Source organism: Chiroxiphia lanceolata, chromosome 8, assembly GCF_009829145.1.
Source record: "Chiroxiphia lanceolata isolate bChiLan1 chromosome 8, bChiLan1.pri, whole genome shotgun sequence".
NCBI lineage: Eukaryota > Metazoa > Chordata > Aves > Passeriformes > Pipridae > Chiroxiphia > Chiroxiphia lanceolata.
The window spans coordinates 6680797-6702978 of record NC_045644.1 but is presented as its reverse complement, the minus strand read 5'-3'; the positions used below and the strand labels follow the sequence as shown (position 1 = coordinate 6702978).

The 22182-nt window shown below is 49.1% G+C and overlaps 2 protein-coding genes across 18 annotated transcripts in view; one reads left to right on the top strand and one right to left on the bottom strand.

Moving 5' to 3' along the window:
• JAKMIP3 (Janus kinase and microtubule interacting protein 3) overlaps nt 1–9607 on the bottom strand; it is a 69167-nt gene extending 59560 nt beyond the window's left edge. For all 17 annotated transcript variants that reach the window (XM_032694477.1, XM_032694478.1, XM_032694471.1 and 14 more), the window contains exon 1: nt 9500–9607. The gene's annotated coding sequence lies outside the window, so the exon portion shown is untranslated. The remainder of the gene's footprint in view (nt 1–9499) is intronic.
• Nucleotides 9608–14853: 5246 nt separating this feature from the next.
• BNIP3 (BCL2 interacting protein 3) lies at nt 14854–22174 on the top strand. Its single transcript, XM_032694494.1, has 6 exons — nt 14854–14985; nt 17364–17547; nt 18285–18369; nt 19972–20078; nt 20185–20334; nt 21254–22174. The coding sequence occupies exons 1-6, from the start codon at nt 14949–14951 to the stop codon at nt 21303–21305; spliced, it is 615 nt and encodes a 204-aa protein (XP_032550385.1). The 5' UTR covers nt 14854–14948; the 3' UTR covers nt 21306–22174.
• Nucleotides 22175–22182: the final 8 nt, after the last annotated feature.

The window sequence follows — 22182 nt, the reverse complement described above, 5'->3', positions numbered from 1 at the left end:
GAAGGCACGTTTGGGAAACAGTGAACTAGAACTCTTTGGAGTTGGAGAGGAAATGAAACAGTATTCTAATCCCCAGGGGAAAGTTTGTGCAATTCAGGCTTTCCCTTCACATTTCTGATGTTCAATACATCTCTAAGTCAGCAGTGGGCAGGACACGACCCAAAGCCAGAAACGGGTTTGGAGATTCCCAGGAAAACCCAACAGCAATGAAATAACAATGTTGGTGTAACAAATGACTCCTACCAATCCCACTGCATGGTTATGGCCTAAGTTTAGATGTAATAAAACCTATTTGTCCTACAAATAACACGAAATAACATATCAAAATTTTTGATTCCAAGTGAATCAAGCAGGCTTGGAATTCAGAACTGCAGGGAAACTGGAGGGACCTGAGCTTGCATGCATCTTACTTTAAATACCTGAGTCTCATTAATATGAAATGATGTTCCCGATGCCACAAGTACAGCATTCCTTAGTAAATATGACACACACAAGTCACAGGCAATACTACCCACCTCAGTGCACTATCCAAGCACTAAAGGTTATCTCCACAAGACGCACAAAGGGCAAAATCCTCCCAGGCACCCCAGGGAATGATGCTTTGAGGCTGCTTCTGCATTTGTTTACACACCCAGGAGCGGGTTCTGTCCCCAGTATCCAACCTGAACTTCCCCTGGCACAGCTTGAGGCCGTTTCCTCTCATCCTATCCCTTGTTCCCTGGGAACAGAGCTTGACTCCCATCTGGCTCCCCCCTCCTGTCAGGAAGTTGCAGAGAGCAAGAAGGTCCCCCCTGAGCCTCCTTTACTCCAGGCTGAGCCCCTGCAGCTCCCTCAGCTGCTCCTGGTGCTCCAGACCCTTCCCCCGGTGAGCAGAACCAAGAAGCTGATGCTGAACAGCTGCTCAGCAGCTTCACCACAGTCACTGAGGGAGTCCATGGCACCAGTGAAACAGGCAAAGGCCAGCACTGGGGGCACTGAAGTTACTGGTCTGGGAGGATGCAGAGGTGGTCCTTTGGTATTTGTTTACATACCCTGAGTTAATCAAGACAGTGCCATGGACAACACCCGCCCCAGCTCTGGAACTGCTCTGTCCCCGTGAGACTCCCTGTGCTTGGAGCTGGGGCACAGACAGAGGCTGCAACACGAGGGTTAAAACGATGCTGAACAGACAGAAGGTGCTCACAGTGCTCTTAAATCCCACCCAGAGTAACTGCAAGCATTCCTAGAAACAGGGAATTCCAAGAAGTGCTGAAGAGCTAATGGATGCTGGGGAAGCTGAGGCATTGCCCGAGGGCTGGCTGGAGGCTGGAGCAATTCCACTGTTCCCAGGGCAAGGTTCATTAGTAATGCAGTTACCTGGTGTCATTTAACGCTGGTGAACAATAACATCTTCAAACTCCATCCTAAAGATGCAGCTGTTGTTCTAACAACCCCCTGGATCTTTGCTCCCTGCCTTTCACTCCCGATTTGGGGATGTACATGTACATCCATGTCTGTGCAGACAGCCCTTCCCAGGAGCTACATCTGCTCCAGAGCTCACTGACACTCCTTGATACCACTGTGCTGATTGACACGGAAATACAAACAGAAGAACAAACATTCCTGCCTCTACAATACCTTCAGTGCCAAATGCAGTTGTTGAGTGGCTTATTTTGAAGTGACAGCAATGATATTTTTAGCAGAGTACCTATTTCTCTGTACTTTCACATGTTTGTGCATAACATCGACTTAACCAACAACTTGTTCCCCCTCACACAACTGTTACTGCTCTTACAGTAGAACACATCCAAACCTCAGCTCAGCTTTGGAAGGGAAAAAACCCACACAGCAGCAGAGCTCTCTGCAGCTCCCTGTGGTTGTTCCAAGGGGTTTATTCACCTTCCCACCCTCCTGTGGGTTGGGATGTGCCCTCTCTGTTGATACCAGATTCAGTTTGACCATCTCCTGCCATCTAAGGCCAGGTTGAACAGAGCTTGGAATGACCTGGTCTAGTGGAAGATGTCCCTGTCCGTGGCAGGGGTTGGGACTGGATGAACTTTAAAGTTCCTTCCAACCCACACCAGTGTGGGATCCTGCTGGTTACCGGGCACTGCTGAAGAAACTAATTTCACACATTCCCATTTCAGCTTTTCCCTTTGAACAAACAAAATAATAACAAAAAACCTCTAAAAAGAAACTTTGAGGGAAAAAGAGCATAGTTATATTTGTCTGCTCTTGATAGTACCTCTGACACCAACCTCAGTGACACTCCCCATCCCTGTGCTCTCTGCTTTCCCGGTCTCAGCCATCTGTACCCACCTCTCACCTCCTGCAGGACAACTCCAGGAGGGCATCAAGCATGCATTTCTTTCCATTCCTCTTCACATCCGAGATATATCCCACTTTCTGGGTTGCTTGCTTCTCCACTATGCTTTTTGCTTAATTTGTGGTTATAAAACCTTATCAGGCCAAAACCATAAGCCAGTCTCAGGTGACACACTGATATTTGGTAAGAGGGGAATCAAAAAACAATTCCCAGACCAAATAAAGTACAAAATTGCCTTTGTTTAGAAAATGCTGCCTGGCAGAGCTCCCTCAGGCTGGAAGCAGGTCAGGCTGCTGGGCCTGCTGGGTGACTGACAGGTAACAAGGAGAACCTGCCAGCACTCAGCCCCTTTAACTCCTGCTAAGCCTGAGCGTGTCCTAAGGGAGTAAAACATAATGACATTCCCTTCCACTGCAACTCTGCAAACCAGCAAAGTCCAGAGTTCTGGCAATGATGGCTTTGTCCCTGTAAACTGGGATTGGCAAGATATGGAATTGGAATTTCTGCATGTGAAAATCCAGGAACCAGCCAGGTGTTCAGGAAAGCTCAGAAAAAGGAGAGAAAACTAAACCCAAACATATCCCCTTCTTCCAAAGGCTTGTTTTGATTTGTCTCTGACTGTGCTGCTAAATCACAGAATAGTAGAATTTTTATAGTGGGAAAAGACCTCTGAGATCACTGAGTCCAAATGTCCAAACCCAGATACCACCAACCACATCCTCAAGTGCCACATACACAGTTTTTCTGAACACTTCCAGGGATGAAGAATCCACCACTGCCCCCGGCAGCTGTGCCAGGGCAGGACAGCCTTTTCCATGAAATTTTTTTCCCTAATATCCAACCTGAACCTCCCCTGGCACAACTTGAGGCCGTTTCCTCTTGTCCTGTCCCTTGTTCCCTGGGAGCAGAGCCTGACACACCCCCTCCCCTCGGCTCCACCTTCCTGTCAGGGAGTTGCAGTGAGCAAGAAGGTTCCCCCTGAGCCTCCTTTTCTCCAGGCTGAGCCTCCCCAGCTCCCTCATTCCCTGGGAAGTAACAAGGACAGAGCAGAACAGCCCAGGGTGTGATGGGGCTGTAGGTGCCATGAGCCACCCCTGGCCCCTCCACCACCTCTGGGCCCCCTGACCAGCACTTGGAGGGGCCTTGCATGAAACACTGAGAAAAAGGAGACACAAGCAAACTGCAGAAGTGTCAAACTGTATAATGAATCTCCCACAAGCAGCATAAATAATAAATCATTGCCCTGGTGTCACAGGGCTGCCTGAGCCCCCCAGAGCCAGCCCTGCAGGCACTGCTGGGCGAGGGGAAGGCTCCCAAGAGTCCCAAGAGTGCTCCAAGCTTTGGCCATGGCATCCAGCAGCTCTGGGGAAACAGCAGGGCTTGGGTTACAAAACCAAAATCCATAATGCTTCCCTCAAGGACAGCTGGTAACACAGAGCTCAGGTAGGGAAAAGTTGGGATCCATCAGTACTTGTAACACTCTGCTCAGATCTGTTGGAATCTCAACTTTTCATGCCCCACCTTGGGCACCAAAAAGGCTGATTGTGGTTTAACTATAGCTGGGAACTCAGTTCCATGCCCTTGCTCTGTGGGATGGGGAGGGGAATCAGGAAGAGGTAAAACCAGTGGTTTATGAACAATTACAGTAAAAAGTAATAAGAGTAATAATAATGATGATGAGAAGGAAACTGAGAAAGAGGAGTAAACCTCAAGAATGGCAAGTGCCACCCACTAACCCACACTCAGCCTGTCCCCAGCAGCAATCAGTGGCTCCTGGCCCACTCTCCCCAGTTTATAACCTGGACACGCTGTTCTGTGCTGTGGAATATCCCTCTGGCCAGTTTGGATCAGCTATCCTGGCCTTGCCTCCATCATGTTCCTTGAGCCCCTCCTCGCTGGCAGAGCAAGGGACACAGAGAAGTCCTTGACCAGTGTAAGCACTGCTAAGCAACAACCAAAACATCTGTGTGTTATCCCTATTATTCTCACACTAAATGCAAACACAGCCCTGTACCAGCTATCAGGCACAAAATGAACTCTGTCCAAGCCCAAACCAGGGCACTTCACTGACTTCATGTGAACATTTCCTGTGCCTGCAGCTTCCCCTGACTCTGAATGCAAACCAGAGATCTTGACCCTTCCAGTGACCACCACCCAAGTCACAGCAGCCAGACCTGACTCACTCTCCCACAATGTTCCTGTCAGCAAGCTCCAAAGTGCTCGGTGTATCCTACCATTTTCTAGGCAGGGATGGGCTTTGGACAGTGGGTGGAAGAGCTGAGCAGTGAGAGTTGTCACCTGTGTGTTCACAGCCATGCTCTGTGTGTCCTGTTCCTTCTCCCTGAGACATCACTGGATACTCCAATGGTTTCTGAACCATAACTGGCCTTCCCATCCAATGTTTTCCAAGGAACACTGTCAGGATAATCTGGCCTGAGTAGCAGGCAAGAAGGAGTTATGATATTAGACAATAATGAAATAATGCATGGTGATTCATAATTTTCTTTTCCTAACAACACAAGCAACATGTAAAGATAAAAGTGTCCCATAAATCACTGGATATTTACTGTGATGGACCAAGCCCTCAGGACTTGCTGCTCTGTCCTTGAACCAGGATAAAATCCAGATATCACATCGTGGCACAGAGATCTCTGCAGTTCCCCACATTGACAAGGCTGGGGCTTTAAATGACTGTCTGCTTCAACACACAAACACGACCATATCAACTATAGGTAGGGAATGTTTTGTTCTGATTTGTGTGAAAATCTGAAACAGCCTTGGAGGTAAAGAAAATCTGTGCTCTGGATATTAGATTTTACTCTGCCTTCAAGCTTCTCATTACCTTTCTTTGCTATTATTTCTCTACAGATAAAGTAAGAAAATCTCATATCCGAGAACAAACCCTGTTGCTACAGAAAGACAATATTATGGAACATTTTGATGGAACTTCAAAGTCTAGTGTTGTCCTGCGTTGTGAGCACCAGTTACTGGTTGGAAAACACCTTCTGGTTCAGTTTTATCCAAAAGGAATCCAGATTGTGGATGCTGAGACCACACCATCACTCAAACCAGAATGCAAATGGGCATCCTCAAGAGATTTGCTTTAACAGCACCATCCTCATCCAAACCAGACACGTTCTCGTTACAAACCATGGCTGGAATTAATTTGTTATGGAAGCAGCTGGAAAAGTAATCCAATATCAAGTGAATAGAATCATTGTTTCAGTATAGAATTAGTTAACATGCAGCAAACCCTTGTCAGGAGGGCCATGGGAATATTACTGTAGGAGTCCTGCTGGAAGTTGGTGTGAAGCAGTAAATCTTCAGCCACTTCAGGTATTTGGCAAAGTTGTCCCTCTGGGTACATCCCAAGGCCCTGCAGGCAGTAGGATTTCTGACACTGTCTCAGTGGCATCAGAATCAGGGCTTTGTGTGCAATTTCTGTTTAATTAAACCCCATTAATAAGGAGTTTGGTGCAGATTTACATCCAGTAAATATCGTCTGTGCCATCTGGAGCCCATTAATTCTGTCCCTACCATCGGGATGTGCCAGGGGACACAGGGATTACACAACCAGGGGTCACGGGAGACATAACAGCAGTCAGCCAAAAGAAGAGATGGTTTTTAGTGCTAAAAGCCTGAGTTGAACCAATTACCCCTGTTCTGATTCTCAAAGGGCTCAACCAGAGAAACAAGGGTGGCCACAGAGTGACGGCCAGTCCGAGCAGCTTCCCACCCCACAGCCTTGCACTGCTCACATCCACACCGAGCTGCTCCCAGGGGATAAATTCCGGCTGTGACTATGACAAAACCAGTGCACAACATCCAACACTTGGGCAGCAGCTTTCCAGACCAGCTGCAGCTCTCAGTCCTGGGAAATCAGGTTGCCCAGAGAAGCTGTGGCTGCCCCATCCCTGGAAGTGTCCAAGGCCAAGTTGGACGGGGCTTGAAGCAACCTGGTCTAGTGGAAGGTGACCCTGCCCATGGCAGGGGGTGGGACTGGATGGGCTTTAAGGTCCCTTCCTACCCAAACCATTCCATGATTCTATGGTTCTCTGTTGCCATCCCAATGAGCTGGGAAAGCTGAGGGGCCCAGCCTGCAGCCCCTCACCAACCAGCTGGGCTTCAGGTTGGGAAAGCTGAACTGGAGCCAGCAACAGGGGAAAACTAGAACCAGAAACATTAGTTCAAAGGATAGAAAAGACTCTCTGAGCTTAAACTGACTCTTCTTAAGTGTCCCCATTTGCACATGACCTTGTCAAGGTTGACTGACCACAGCACCAGTGGTCAAACCCAGGATATCCATGGGATTTAAGGAAAGCCAACACTCCACACCCTGCTGCTGGCCTGTGTGTTTGAGGAAACTAATTTTGTCCTCCAGACATTCTCCCAAGCCTTTCCTAACTGTCTTTCCTCAGGCACTGCCTCTGCTTTTATGGAGGGTCCCTCTGGGGGATTATAGGAAGCTCCACAAATAAAATGTATTGAACCCTCCTCTCGATTCTGCACCACCAGTGAATAACAAATCCCTGATCACATGTGCCTGGAAATAACCATCTGTGGATCTGCACTGAACTGATTTTAAAAATTCTAGCAGGATGTCATTCTCCATTAGAATCATTTCTACAGCACTATATTAAATTCCTGAGATCTTTTGGGGTTTATCTGACTACAGCACACTTGCCTGTAATTGCCAAAGGAAAACCAGGAATTACCTTTCCCGGTTTAATGAGTATTCTGCCACTAATAGTATCCAACACCTGATGCTCTAGGGGCAAGCTCCCTTTCCCTTTGCATGCAGATACACGTGGGCAAATAAAGACAGGATCACAGGAGTGATTTAATTTGGAATTCTGTTGTATTGGCTAATATTTGGCTGCTTTTACCATGAATACATTAGTACAAAAGCTGTTATGCGTCTTAAAATTGCTCACTACCAGAGTAGCTGGATGGGTTCAAATCCTACATCACAGTCAACTGGCACATGTAAAATTTTTAGAACTTGCTTTTTTAATTATTTTTTCCATTTAAGCTGAACCTCTGCTGCTGATCATGCATGAAGAGCTGCACTGCAGAAGGTGACAAGATGAGAACATATATTTTAAGGGCAAGTGTTAACACAGATTATTATTTAAAGGCCTTCACTTGGTAACATTTATTTGCTGATGCTACTTTGAATTCAAGTCGTCTGCAATAAAAAGTAATATTTTAGAGATGCATTTTGGAAGCAAAAAGAAAAAAAAAAGTGAAGCAAAGTCACTTTGCTCTGGGAAACTTGGTGAAACTTCACCATGTGGGAGGTGTTGACAACTGAACGTGTAATAAGTGAAGGATTTACAAGCACACAGTGCCACAAATATATCCCAGACTGGTATTTGTCAAGACAACCAATGGGCCTTCAGCACATTCTTTAAAGCCTTATTAAAATGGGGTCTTATTCTCTCCATCAGGGACCCGGTGACAAATGCACCTTCCTCTGGTCAGGGCGTTCTTGTGGCCTCATACTGGTGTCATTGGCCTTTAATCACCACTACAAACATTAAGATTCCTAAAGTCTGATATTTGCAGGTTACAACTCAGAAAGCTGCCAAGAGTCAGCACAAACCAGGCAGAAATTCCACTGCAAAGGTATTTAGACAGTCCCTGTGAAACTCTCAATTTCTAGGCATATTTTAAGCATCCTCCAAGCATTTCCATGCACAGAGAGGAGCCAAAGTGCAGAGCAAGGGGCAGGACAAGGATGCTGCATGTCAGCTGAGAGCCCAGACTTAAGCTGCGAGTGTCTCCTGCCAGGAAATTATTATTTTGTGCCACATGCATCTCTCTAGAAGTATCACAATGTGAGAAATAACAGGCAAAAGCCAACCCCACTCCAATGTGCTTTCTAATTTCTGTCTGCATTTTAAACAGCGTCAGTAGAGGCATCACATGAACTGCAAGGAAAAGGAATGTGGATGAGATAAATGACATTTAAAACCACTGAGGGAGCGAGCAGCTGGGAAAGAAAAATAAAGAAGTTTCTTTTTTTAACCTAACAGGTTAAATAGCACAGAATAGAATCATAATCCCAGACTTCTTTGTGGGAACTGGTTGTGAGGGAACTTAAAGCTCAACCTGTACCATCCTCTTCCATGGGCAGGGACACCTTCCACTAGACCAGGTTGCTCCAAGCCCCATCCAACCTGGCCTGGAACACTTCCAGGGATGGAGACTGATTTCCTGACAGGTATAGGATTGTAATGGGAAGCAGTTCCGAGACACGCAGTCGATGGAGTTCAGCAAACAGGAAATACTTGAATCAGTTCCTTGGTGAGCACAGAGACAGATTATTTGTTACAGCAATTCATCATCCCATGTATTACCCCAAACACCAACAGCTACAGCTGCAGAGGAGATTTATCAGCAATCACAGGCCCTGGCATTTCAACTCCATCACACACGACAGAGCTGCTGTAAGATCCTGAGGAATAAACAGAGCAGGAAGGTACAGCGGGGACCCAGTGCCAGGCAGAGCCATCCCCTTCCTGGCATCCAAGGGCAAAGCTTTGCAAATCAGAGCCGTGGTTATAACCACACCAAAGGGAAGGGGGTGGAATAACCCCAAATATAGAATGCAAAACATCACATTTGAAAATGGGTCCTACAAAGCCTTTAGGCAGCAGATGGGTCATATGTAACACATCTATACATTTATATGTCTATATACCTATATATCTCTGTCTATATAACACACATTATGTCCGTATCTATAGATGCATAAACACATACAGGCACTGATAAACACATGTAGGCACATATAAACACATACAGGCATTAATTAATGAGCACGGGTAGGCACTAACTAATGAGCACAGGTAGGCACTAATTAATGAGCACAGGTAGGATCTAACGCCGCTCCATCCTGCTGCACAGAGGGAGCATCAGCCCCTGCCTGCAGTGCACTTCAGATAAAACCTGTAGGTTGCTCTCAGCAGACACATTTAAAGGGATTTTTACAATTCACTCTGTAAAAGGCTAAAAAAAATAATCCATCCCTGCTGAATACGACTCTATTTTCCCCCTCCGTCCTCTGAACAGTGGGATCGGATTAGGAGTGATGCATCCATCGGTCCGGGGAAGCACTGAGAGGACAGAGAAGGAAAAGAAAATAAAAAATAATAAACAACAACCAACCCCAGAGTAAGGTGTGCTCACCCGCCGCGGATCCGAGCAGTGCGGAGCTAAGGGCAGGTTTCCCGGGCAGGCTGCGCGGTGCGGGCGCTCCGGGCCGGCGGGATGCGCTCCGTGCCAGCAGCCTCAGCCATTGCGGAGTCACTGCAGCTCCGGCAGCACGTCAGCACCGCTCCCGGCTCCAGAGCCCTCCCTTCCCGGAGCCAGCCGAGGATGCTGCGGGAAACCCGCTCCTCCGCCGCTCAGGGCCCCGCGCACCGGGATGAGCCTGTAGGAATTGGCATTTCCAGCTTAATTATGCAGCCAAAGCTTTGCATCCAGCACGGCTGGAATCTGCACGGAGCTGCTCCTGGAGCAGGGCTGAATTACTAAAAAAGGGCAGGGAGGGAATGAAGGATATTTGGATTTAAAACCAGACACCAACCTTTGTACTTGATCCTAGAAAAGGGGATGGGATCAAGTTATAAAATCATGGAATCACAAATTGGTTTGGATATGGAGGGACCTTAAACCTTATCTCATTCCACCCCCTGCCATGGGCAGGGACACCTTCCACTAGCCCAGGTTGCTCCAAGCCCCATCCAACCTGGCCTTGGACACTTCCAGAGATGCGGCAGCCACAGCTTCTCTGGGCAACCTGTGCCAGGGCCTCCCCACCCTCACAGCCAAGAATTTCTTCCCAATCTCCCATCTATCCCTGCCCTCTGGCAGTGGGAAGCCACTCCCCCTTGTCCTGTCCCTCCATCCCTTTTCCCAAGTCCCTCTCCAGCTCTTGTGGAGCCCCTTTAGGCATGGGAGAGGGCTCTAAGGTCTCCCAGAGCCTTCTCTTCTCCAGGTGAACACCCCCAGCTCTCCCAGCCTGGCTCCAGAGCAGAGGGTTTCCAGCCCTTGGAGCATCTCTGTGGCCTCCTCTGGGCTCACTCCAGCAGGTCCATGTTCCATGGAAATCTGTACCCGTGGAAGTGCAGGGCCAAACATTGGAGAGTATCTCTTACAGGAATGGCTTTTCTGAGTAATGCCATGCTCTGAAGTTATGTGGGAATGGTGATATGGCAGGAAAAGGCAAGTGTCATTCCAAGGCCCTGTAAGGTGGGATTTGAGGACTAAAGCATGTGGATATAAAGCAGGTCTGTAATCCCCATTGTGCTGTGTCCCACTGTCCTCATAACTGAGAAAATACCCATTGTCAGTATTCACAGCACACTGGGAATTCCTCTTTCCATCAGAAATGAACAATAAATGCACATAAAATAAATGCACTTGGGTACAAGATACTTATAACAGCCTCACTCCACAAATTCTCTAGATATGGGGCCTACTTTTTGGGTTTTGTGTCTTCCTGACACAAGAAACATGAAAGGCTGGGAAGAAGATTGAGAACCATTCCCAGTGCTGTCCATGAACTGCTGACAGGAATGACAGGGTGATCCAACTGTAGGGCTGGGGAGCAGAAACCCACCCTGGACCACAGTCTTAGTTTCAGGAAGGAGAGTCTGGATTTTTTCCCCCCCTTTAAACAGTACCTAAAAATTTGGAACTTTCCATTTAAAAACCTGGTTTTCCCTGAGTCCAAAGCCCCCAACTCTCTGCAGCAACAAAATGCGAAGCCAAGAAACATCTGTGACTTCCAACCAGGTTCCTAGAAATGTGTTCCTATTTCTGTGGATAACACTGCTGTGTTTCTCCTGCTCTGTGGTTCAATTATCCTTTGCCAAAGGGACAAGTAGCAGCACTTGGAGACAACAGGACTGGCTGTGACTCTGAGAGCTGGGACAACAACAGCTTTGGGATAAATAGTGGGATAAATAAAACTCTTTTCTATTTTTGGAGCTGAATTGCAACACTCTGTGGCAGTTTGTAAGCAAAACAAGTCACGTTGCAGGCAGTGTTGTAAGCGATGTACAGCAAGAGCCCGGCAGCGGTTTGCATCACTCAAAGAATTGGGGTTTGTTTCTCAGCTGGCAAGAAGTCAGGGAAAGCATTCCTCTGGCAACTTCCATGGGTTGAGCTGTACAGAAATGGGAATGGGCTTTAAAAACCTGAACTTAGTAAGTAAAGCAGAGCTGAAATAATTTTCATGTTCTGCTTTTCTGATTCCCATTGGGAGCGGTCAGAGTGTCTTCACTGCAGAGGTTCAAAAGCAAACCAGCAGCACTCTGGGTTTGGTTCAAACATGGATTTGTGCCCTTTTTAGCTGTGCCAGCACACTTACACCTTACTGTGACACCGAGCTGGAGGTTGGCCAGGGGATTTCACAGGTGATTTTACAGGGAGAACCCTGTGCACTCCCTACAGAAACAGGGCATGAAGTGTCTCCTCAGCCTCCTGCTCAGGAATTGCTGAGATAAATGTGACAGACACTGCACAGGACACTCAGCAGAGCCCTGGGATCGCAGCAGTTGTGCCAGAAGCAGGTCTGGGTTTGGTTTTTTTCTTTAACTCTCCAAATGGAAAAAATCATAGAATTGTGGAATCCCAGACTGCTTTGAGCTGGAAGGGACCTTAAAGCTCATTTAATCCCATCCCCTGCCATGGGCAGGGACACCCTCCATTAGACCAGTTTGCTCCTCACATCAACAGTCTGGATAAGCAGGAGCAGCTCAGAAAGGACTGGAGAGCAGCTGGGTGGTTAATGATGAACTCCATTCCAAGAAATGCACAGCATAAAATATCCATACGGTTCAATTTCCAGAGGCAGCAGGAAGGTTAATGACTAACCCCTTGGTGGCAGGGAAAAAACCAGATGGAGACAGGTAGTTCTCAGATTCCAGCAGGGATCAACCTATGACCAATCCTCACCTTGTCACCCAGCCCAGACCACTGAGTGCCACGTTCAATCCTTCCTTGGACATCTCCAGGGGTGGGGACTCCACCACCTCCCTGGGCAACCCCTTCCAATGCCTGTACACCCTTTCCATGGAGAAATTCCTCCTGATGTCCAACCTGAACCTCCCCTGGTACGGCTTGAGGCTGTTTCCTCTTGTCCTGTCCCTTGTTCCCTGGGAGCAGAGCCCGACCCCCACCTGGCTCCCCACTCCTGTCAGGGAGTTGTAGGCACATTCTCTCAAATGAGTCCTGAAATCCCCTCTGTCTTATACCATATCCATTCAAACGTGGGATGGATTACTTTAATTTTTATCTACAAGAAACCAAAGAAACTTCAATCAATATCATCCACTTCTAAACTAATGTAAGTTTATCATCAGTTTGGGATTATAAACAGCTTTTGTGCAGTGCCTGACACACCTGTCCCTCACAACTGGACCAAGCTGCCCTGTCAGGCCAAACCCATAGGCTGAAAACCGAACCGAAAGTTGAAGCTGTGTGAGCAGCAAGTGTGACTTGGTACCCACATTATTGCCTTCGTTAGTCCATGGAGGAGGCGGGTCACTGTCCCTGTTTTAAAAGGAATTAATCAACACATGATTGGTCTGGTGACATACAATAAACAAAATTAGAGTCCCAGATGGGCAGAGGATCACAGTGTAATGCATCAATAACTTTTCAAAGGCTTCCTCCAACACAATTTTCAGTTTTCCCTGATCACAGCACGAGGCGTTTCTGTCAGTAACCAAAAACCTTTTAGCATAAAGCTTTATATGAAAATAAAAGCATTTCTCCAATGACTAATGAAAGAGAAGCTGTGGCTGCCCCACCCCTGGAAGTGCCCAAGGCCAGGTTGGATGGGGCTTGGAGCAACCTGGTCTAGTGGAAGATGCCTCTGCCATAGGCAGGGGGGTGGAACTGGATGGGCTTTAAGGTCCCTTCCAACCCAAACCAGTCTGGCATTCTGTGATTCCATGATTCTATGACCCCCCTTATTGCTCCTGAGCCTTGCAGCCCTTCATCACGTGAACACAGAATTTCTGTTCCTCTCACATCCCAGTTAGGGCCAACGAGGAGGAGAGGAACACCTTCCTGGAAGGGTGAACTGGCTGTTCTTCCCCGAGGGAAGGCTTCCTGGATTCCCTGCCCTGGTGGGCAGCAGAGAGCAGCAGAGTGCTGTGGGATGAGCTCCAGTGCTCCTCTGTCACCCCGTGGAGCAGGAGCATAAATAAACACGCAAACACAGGGAACCTGCTTCTCGTGCAATTGTTTAATTACAGTTGGCATTTTGTTCTGCCACGAACAATTTTTTATTAAGTTCCTGAGTAGAACAGAATTGATTTTTAATCATGCAAATGAAATACAAATTTCTTGGCAGATTTCCTGGACCCGGACACAAGGAAGATAATTTAGGCACTGACAGGCTCAGAGAGGCTGGTGGCTGAAGTGCAGCCTGTTCCAGGCTCTGCCACCCTCCACGGAACCAAGTTCTTCCTCATGTTGAGGTGGAACTTGTTGTGGTTTAATTTATGGCCTTAAAGTGCCAGGAGGCCAGACTGAGGTGCGGGAAATAGTATGTTAAGGATGGACTAAAAGCTGTAGAACTGGAGCTGAAAACTTCTTCACGGGCCAAAGCATTCCTCCTCTTTGTGCAACAATGCACTGGCTGTGCAGATACAACGCACGAATCAATAACAGCCTGACCTTGTCCTTCTGGGGATGTTACAAGCCAGTATTCCTCACTGTCACAGTAATTCACTGACCATTCACGTGTATTTCACTTGGGCTGTGGAAAGGCACGAATGACAACAATTCCAGCCTGAAGAAACTGCCTGCATGCTCTCATCAAGTTAATAACATTTTGGCTAAATAAAATCAGATTTTACGTGTTTGTCTTTATAAAATCCCAGCAGATCAGTATCTGCTTTCAAATGACGAGTCTTTCCTAAGTGGTCCTCTGTGGAGAACCCCGGTGGCACCGCAGAACCAATTAAAGAGAAAAAGGAGAAGGAATTCTTATTAATTATTAATTTTCTTGGGGTGTCCTGTGTTGGACTTCATAATTCTTGTGGGTCCCTTCCAACTCAGGGTAAACTGTGATTCTGTGACTATCTATTACTGTGATTATCACCTATTTAGGCCACGTGCCATTACTGTGATTATCACCTATTTAGGCCACGTGCCATTTGCTGTCGGGCGCAGGTTTAGCGGTCAGAAGTTGTGACTTTGCAACCAGACGTGTTTCCTACGAAATCCCATCAGCGTCCGTGTGCCCTGTGTGAGGCGCCGTGCAGGGGCCCGACAGCGAGCGGGCGGGCGGTGTGTGGCGCTGGACAGGCAGGGAGCGGGATAACACGGCATTCCCTGCCGGAATCATCCCTGCTGGTCCCTGTTCTCCCCCGGGGCAGTCCCTGTTCTCCCCCAGAGCAGTCCCCCCCCCCAATCATGGCGGCCCGAGGGGCTCTGGGGGGCCGGGGGGGGAGAGTGCGCCCCGCCCCCCCGCGCCGACCAATGGGAGGGCGGTGCGGCGTGACGTCATGCCAAGACGCGCGGCAGGCGCGCGGCGGGCGGTGCCGCGGTCAGACCGTGTCCGTCCGCCGCGGCCGCAGCACCACCCGCACAGCGCGTGTCGCTCCGCCCCGCAGCAATGTCGCGACAGAGCCCGCAGGAGGAGAACCTGCAGGGTAAGGGCCGGGACGGGGCTGGCCCGGCGGGAACGCGCAGGGCCGCGGGCGGGGGAACGCTGCGCTGCCGGTCACGGCCCGGGCACTGCGAGTTGGGTCCGCGCGGGGCCTTTCAAGGTCGCGATATTCACGATATGCGGTGGTTGAGGTATGAGGTGTGTGCGCTGCGGTACATCCCCCCACAGGGAGCCGTCCGGGGCAGCGGCTGTGGGGGGGTCGGGCCCGTCACAGGGACCGGGGTTTGATCGGGCTGGAAACATCTGGGGCGGGCTGAAATTCCCGGGAAAGGGGCAGGTCCGGGCGGCCACTGGCACGGGATTGTAGCGGGGGTTTTAACGGGGCACTGCCAGCCCTCTGCTGAATTTGGCTTCAGGCTCTGAAAGCCAAATCTTAACAAAATTAGGGTTTCCAGGGCTGATCAGATACTTGTTAATGCTGGCCTGTGCTCCCAGAGTGCTGGAATATGGGATAAACCCACTCCAGAGCCCTTCCCCGTGACTCACCTGCCCAGTTCCCATCGCCTGGCGTGTGCTTTGGTCTGCTTGTGTTTCCAGCTTCGTAAAAATACAGGCTCTTTTATCTCTAAGTGATGATATCACAGCACAACCTCACTCTGGGGAGTGTCCAGAGGAAGAGGGAAAAGAGGGAAATGTGCGAAGCACATCCACTGTGCTCCAGCTGTTACAATCCCAATGCTCTCCCTGTTTTATCTTCCCTTCCCAGCACTGTACCCTGTAAGATTTCAGCAGATAGTCCTGATTTGAGCTCCAGTGGTTGTGGTTGTTCTTTGGTAACAACTTGAGCTCCCTTGAATTTCGGGGGAAAGGGTAGGGAAGGTTTTTTCTGGCTCCAAACACACCCTCAGGCATGTCACGTGGAGGGGAAAATTCCCAAACAAACCCAAACAACAACAAACCAGCTGTCAGGGAGGAGGTTTTTTGAAGAAAAACTTGGTGACCCACAGTGTGTTTATTCAGCGGGGTTTTGGTGTTTTGGCTGTTCAGGTGATGATCTTTGGATCCTCCTGTTGTTTGTGCAGATGAGGCACTTTGGCTTTGTGCTATTTCCATGTAATTCCTGGGCCCTTAGTCTTCTCACAACCAGGATATCTGTGGTACCTTTGCTCGTCTGATATTCCTGTTCCATGCCAAATCCCTGCATTGGCTGCTCCCCTCCTGCATTCCTGTAACTCTACTCTCTTTGCCATGGAATCCCAGGATGGGTTGGGTGTGAAGGGACCTTGAAGACCATCCACTTCCAGCTGTTGTGGTTTTACACCCTGAGTTCTGTCTCAGGGAGCAGGAACAGCCCAAACCCCACTATCTGTCTCTTCCTTTCCATAGCTATTCCTTAGACATCCTTCCTGCTGTGCTCCCCAGAATTCAGGGAGTTCCCCCTGTCCTCCTCCTGTCCTTGCTGCTGTTCCCTGTGCACTGCTGGGCCTGGCCCACACGTGTTCCACAGCACAATTCCATGGGCACTTCTGTAATTCAGGTATTTTCTGTCCTCTGAGCTCATTTTTGGGGGGATGGAGCGACAGGACAAGGGAGAATGGCTTCGAACTGACAGAGGGGTTAGTTGGGATATTGGGAAGGAATTCTTGGCTTTGAGGGTGCTGAAGCCCTGGCTCAGGTTGCCCAGAGAAGCTGTGGCTGCCCCATCCCTGGAAGTGTCCCAGGCCAGGTTGGACAGGACTTGGAGCAAGCTGGGCTAGTGGAAGGTGTCCCTGCCCATGGCAGAGGGTGGGACTGGATGGGCTTTAAGGTCCCTTCCAATCCAAACCACTCCGAGATTCTGTAAAAGAGGGAACAGCCCCAGGCCCTGCAGGGAGCTGGTCCCTGCCTAGGAGGGAGTTATTATTGCCTCCCTGAGGAAAACAAAGCCCACGTGACAGTGTTAAATATACTGTGAGGAGCAGACACATGCCAGGCCTTGCCACGCACCCGCTGTTGCTTCACAGCAACACCTACAAACAGCACTGGGAAAGGCTGAACAAAACAGTCCCTGGGCTCTGCAGCCCAAAATAATTTCAATAAGTGAATAAATGAGCTTTGGCAGCAAAAGACCTTGAGATTATTTTGTTTGGCTGCCACCTATGGTAAGCAATAAAAATGAAATATAACCCAAAATAAAAGATCTTCAGCTGCAGAGGGAGACAGAATGCACTGAACAGCTGCTCCCCAGCCCTGTGAGCCTCCCCAGCTCGCTCCCAGCTCCCCTGCTCTCCGGCATTCCATGGTGTTTATGAGCAGGGAGGCAGGGCTGGCACTGTATGTCCCTGTGCTGTCACCCTGGGCAGGAGCACCAGGGTTGGCGCTCCCAGGTCTCCACCAAAACCTCTCCGGTCACTCGGGCTCGGTTTTCCTTCTGCCGAGCAGGGTCCTGGGTGGAACTGCACTTCAGCAGCAACGGGAATGGCAGTGGGAGCTCTGCCTCCTCGGGGAGCCAGGAGCAAGTGCCAGCCTCCCTCTCCATCCACAACGGGGACATGGAGAAGATCCTGCTGGATGCCCAGCACGAGTCAGGCAGGAGCAGCTCCAGGGAGAGCTCCCACTGTGACAGGTGAGCAGGGCTTTGCTGGGCACAGGGAAGGTCATGGACAAGGGCACCTGGTGTCCCAGGCACAGACAAACACAGAAATATCCATGTGTGTGTATTTACATGTGTCCATGTATTTACATGTGTCCATGTATTTACATGTGTCCATGTATTTACATGTGTCCATGTATTTACATGTGTCCATGTATTTACATGTGTCCATGTATTTACATGCGTCCATGTGTGTGCACAGAGGGAGGTTTCCTGGGTAAAGGTTGGTATTTAAATGTTAGGACACAGGGTGGTGCCTGGGGCAGGGAAAGGGGACAAAGTGTACAAAACAGATTTCCAGGAGTGTCACACAACAACTCAGCCCTGGGGCAGGTGGTCAGGGAGTGTCAGTAATTCATTGACTGCATTTTGGTGGAAACTCCAGGACTCAGCCAGACAGTGGGATGCAGAACTGCCTGGTCTCACCTGGCTTGTTTGGATTGAATTCAAACCTCTCTGATACCCCTCGTTTTCTGCCCGTTGTTATGGTGTAAGTGCTCTGGGCAGCAGGAATCTGGGCAGAGTGTTGGAAATCAGAGAAAATTGACTGTGATGGGTTGTGGCACCCACTGACAGATCCATCCCTTAGGTCGTGGTCAGGGCACTTGGGGACAACGTGCACATCACTGCCCTGAGTGGCTGTTGGTGCAGGAACTGTGTCATGGAAAACTTAATGATCCTTCCTTCCCTTTGCTTCTGTTTTCCTCCAGCCCTCCTCGTTCCCAGACCCCTCAGGACAGTCACAGAGCTCTGGAGATAGAGAGTCACAGCAGTGGAGAAAAGAACAGCTTCCAGGTAAAAACCTCACCTTGCTTTGGGAGAGGGAAGTTCTCAATCTCAGAGGGTGTTGGGAAGGAACAGGGGGAGCTGCTGAAGCAGAGACTTCCATAACTCAGAATAACTTGGGAGATCCAGGCTGGGAGTGTTTGTTCCTGACTTTTGTGGATATTTTGGTTTGGTTTTTTCAATCTGTAACAGATTTTTCAGAAGGATTTCCCCTCCCCCTTTGGCTGCCAACTGGGTACATTTCCTGCATCCCCCACAAAAAAATTGTGTTTAAATGCACCTCCACCAGTTTATTAGGAGTGAAAAAGGGAATTCGACAGCATCAAGAATTTCTAGAGTCATTTAACTGTGGCAGCCAATAACAGACAACTTCCAAGCCCTGCCATGGGATTCCAGGCTTTTTAACACCTGGTACTTAACCTGAATGGTGCTTTGGAAAACTCAGTTATTTCTGATTTCATTTGGTATGTTTGTTTATACACTTGCAAGGAGAGTGAGTAAATACGTTTGAGACAAGAGTGGAGGAAAGCTTGCTGTACATGGACCATGTTTTATCACTGCAGAGCTTGCAGGATAACAGGCTGAAATCTGAAGTTTGCAGTGTAATAAATTAGCTTTTAATACGAAAAACATAAATTACAAAACATTTTGAGGAGGGAAGTATTTAAAGGAAGTGAATTTCCCCATCATCTCTGCTCCTGCAGGACTCCAAGGACCCACCTTTAGGTAGCTAAAAATGGTACTGGAAATGATTATTTTTATTTTATATTTTCAGAAACACCCCTCAGCTGTTTCAAGATCATTATTTAGATTGAAAACAAAAAATCCCAAGTTAGAAAGCCATCAGAATTCCAGCTGCCTGGGCAGTTTTATTTCGATCCTGTGTGTGTGTGTGCATCAAGAGATGTTTGAATTCTGGGAGCAGGATCTATTTTTATCTCCAGGCCTTGGCTGCATGGAATGGAGCTGTGCTGAGCCAGGAGCTCTGCTCTTACTCAGCGTTTTTGCTGGGATTCACCTGACAGCAAAGCCATGTTTTTTGAGGATTTATTCCCTGCACAGGTGTGAGCACAGCCCTGGGTGGGGCCACCTGGGTGCCCAGGATGGCCCCAAAGCCAGGAAGATTCACACAACTGGAATTATTCCCTTGTCGGAGCTTGACAAGGAGCTTCAGTGGCACCTGCCCAGCTCTGAGCACGGGCAGGAAAAGCCTCTGCCCAGGGTCCATCAGACTTGAGAGCTGGGAAAAGGCAGGAAACCCATCTGCCCAGTGTCCATCAGACCTGGGGATATTTTGGATCCTGTGTGTAAGGATTAAATGCAGGGCTCTGGCATTTCACTGCCAGGGCAGCCTTTACTTGATCAGATATGGGATATGGATACGGGATATGGAACATGGTCTTTGCCACTCACATCCCACTCTGGGGATAGATCTCCCTGCTCCCCATCTTGCTCTGGGATCCGAATACTTCGATAGAAGTGGAATGGGAATGGATAGGAGGGCTGAGTGTCAGAGCTGACCTAGGGAATGGTCCTGGAAGCAGAGCAGGAGCTTTGGGAGCTCACAGCTGCCCTGTGTCCGAGCACTGTTTGATGGTGTGTCTGTTCCAGTCCGAGGAGGATTTCCTGGAGAGGAGGAGGGAGGTGGAGCGGCTGCTGCGGCGGAACGCGGACTGGATCTGGGACTGGTCCAGCCGGCCTGAGAACATCCCCCCCAAGTGAGTGCTGGCACAGCCCCTGCATGGGCCTTCTGCAGCTTTTCCTGCCCCAGTCCTGAGCACAGATCTCTCACTGCTGGGCCTGTCCTTTCCTCCCCAATCCCAGGGAATTCCTCTTCAAGCACCCCCGGCGCACAGCCACCCTCAGCATGAGGAACACCAGTGTCATGAAGAAAGGGGGGATATTCTCTGCAGAATTCCTGAAGGTTTTCCTCCCATCCCTGCTGCTTTCTCACCTGCTGGCCATTGGACTGGGGTAAGGTTCAATTTAAAAAAAAAAGTAGATTTTTTTTACCTGTTTTCTGTCAGGCCTGATTCTGATTACCAATTCCCTCTTTGTCCAAGAGAGGAGTAACTTTTTCTATGAAGGGGGGACAGATGGTTATTCAGGAAGTGCTTCCTGCCTCTGATATTGCTGGATGGTTCCAAGTTTTCCTTTGCTTTCCTCACTAGTTGGGAATTTCTCAAAACAATTAAGGGGCAGTGAAACGAGTTTTGTACGTTGGAGCTGTAGTTACACAACTCTTGGCTCCACTGGAGATGAGACCTTTAATCTCACAACTAATGGCAAAGGGCAAAAATAGTATTTGATAGATTTTAAGGTTCCACTGACACCTGAAAGAGATGGGAGACACACAAAAAAATGAGGACTTGGGGTTTTTTTATGATTTGGGGTTTAGAAAGAGCTCCAGGACACAGAAACTGACCCTTACCAAGGAAGTTGAGGGTGAGGGGATGAAGGAGGTGGAGGGACAGAGGGGGCTCTGCCCAAATCTCCCATTGTCCCCACAGTGTCCCCGGCATCGTTCAGGATGGGGAGGGCACAGGTTCTCTTCCTGCACAAAGTCAGGATCTCGTCCACATAATCCTGTAAAAGGAACATCAAGCTCACTCAGTCCTTCCAAAATGAACCTGTAACTGCCAGAGGCAATTAAAGCATGATGGAAGTCTGGGGCTAAGTGCTGGGTCCTAGAGCTGGGGAGTGGTACCAGACCGAGGTCAGTCACTGGGGTGAGGACTGAGCTCCAGAGCTCCACTTGATTTTCCTGCTTAGTGCTGCCTCTGCTGGGAATTCCAGAGGCAGTGGCCTGGTGAGGGGGGTGTTTCTTGTGTGCTGTACTTTGTGTCAGCGACTCACAGCCCTCGCTGACCTGACCCTGTGTTCCCACCCCCAGGATTTACATCGGGAGGCGCCTGACGACCACAGCTTCCAGCAGCTCGTTTTAGGGCACCCGGAATCCTGGGATGGGAGCGGAGCAGACTCACCTGGAGCACAGGAGGTGCAGAGCCGGGAGGGGGGAGCTGGTCGTGGCGCCGTCGTCGTATGTGTCCTGTCCGTGTCCTGTTTTAGTTTAGTCTAACGAGTGAGAAGGGCTCCCGTGTCATATAGAGCCGCCTGGATCAATCCCGCCTGGATCAATCCCCTCAGCACGTGGCAGATGCTGTAACGTCCCTTAGTGCTTTGTAGTGAAGTACCTGAGAATTAGAGCTACTCAGTGTTTAAATCAATCCCAGCTTTAACCAGCCCTTGGGAGGGGTGAGTGTCCATCCCGCCCCTCGTGCCTGTGGGTGGGAATGTTGCCACTGCTCCTGCAGTCCTGACAGGGAGGGATCAGCCCAAAAAACGTGTGGCCTTATGGACTGATACGGGAATTCTGAGGAGCTGTTCCCTGCCCTGGGGCAGCTTCTCCTCAGGTAGATGTTGCTTAGTTCACTTTGGTGTGAGGTGTGAAGTGTTGAGACACAGAGGGAAGAGATGAGCACGTGGGTAAAACTTCATCAGTTTGTCCTAGTTCAGAGGTAGAGTTTGGATTTAGTGCCTAATAAAGAGCTGCTTTTGCCAGGACATTTATTTAACCCCATCACTAGTTCCCAGCTGTACCTACCGCAGGCTGGCGCTTCACAGGCTTTATCTGTCAAATAGTAAATCTGCATCCAACACCCCAGCCCTGGGCACATGTTCCCAGGGTGGCTTCTCCTTGGTTTTTACTGATGCAATGCCTTTTCCTTCAGTGATTTTACCTTATTTAATGAGAAAATGAATGTTTGCCAAAATACCATGTTTTATATATTTAAATAAAAAGGTTCCTGGTGAACTCAGAGT

Bases quoted from the DNA above. Each gene is read 5' to 3' on its own strand.
- BNIP3 (XM_032694494.1), top strand. From the start codon at position 14,949: ATGTCGCGACAGAGCCCGCAGGAGGAGAACCTGCAGG. The intron at 18,370-19,971 runs GTAAAAACCTCA...TGTCTGTTCCAG, and splicing joins GAGAAAAGAACAGCTTCCAG to TCCGAGGAGGATTTCCTGGA. The intron at 20,335-21,253 runs GTAAGGTTCAAT...TCCCACCCCCAG, and splicing joins CTGCTGGCCATTGGACTGGG to GATTTACATCGGGAGGCGCC.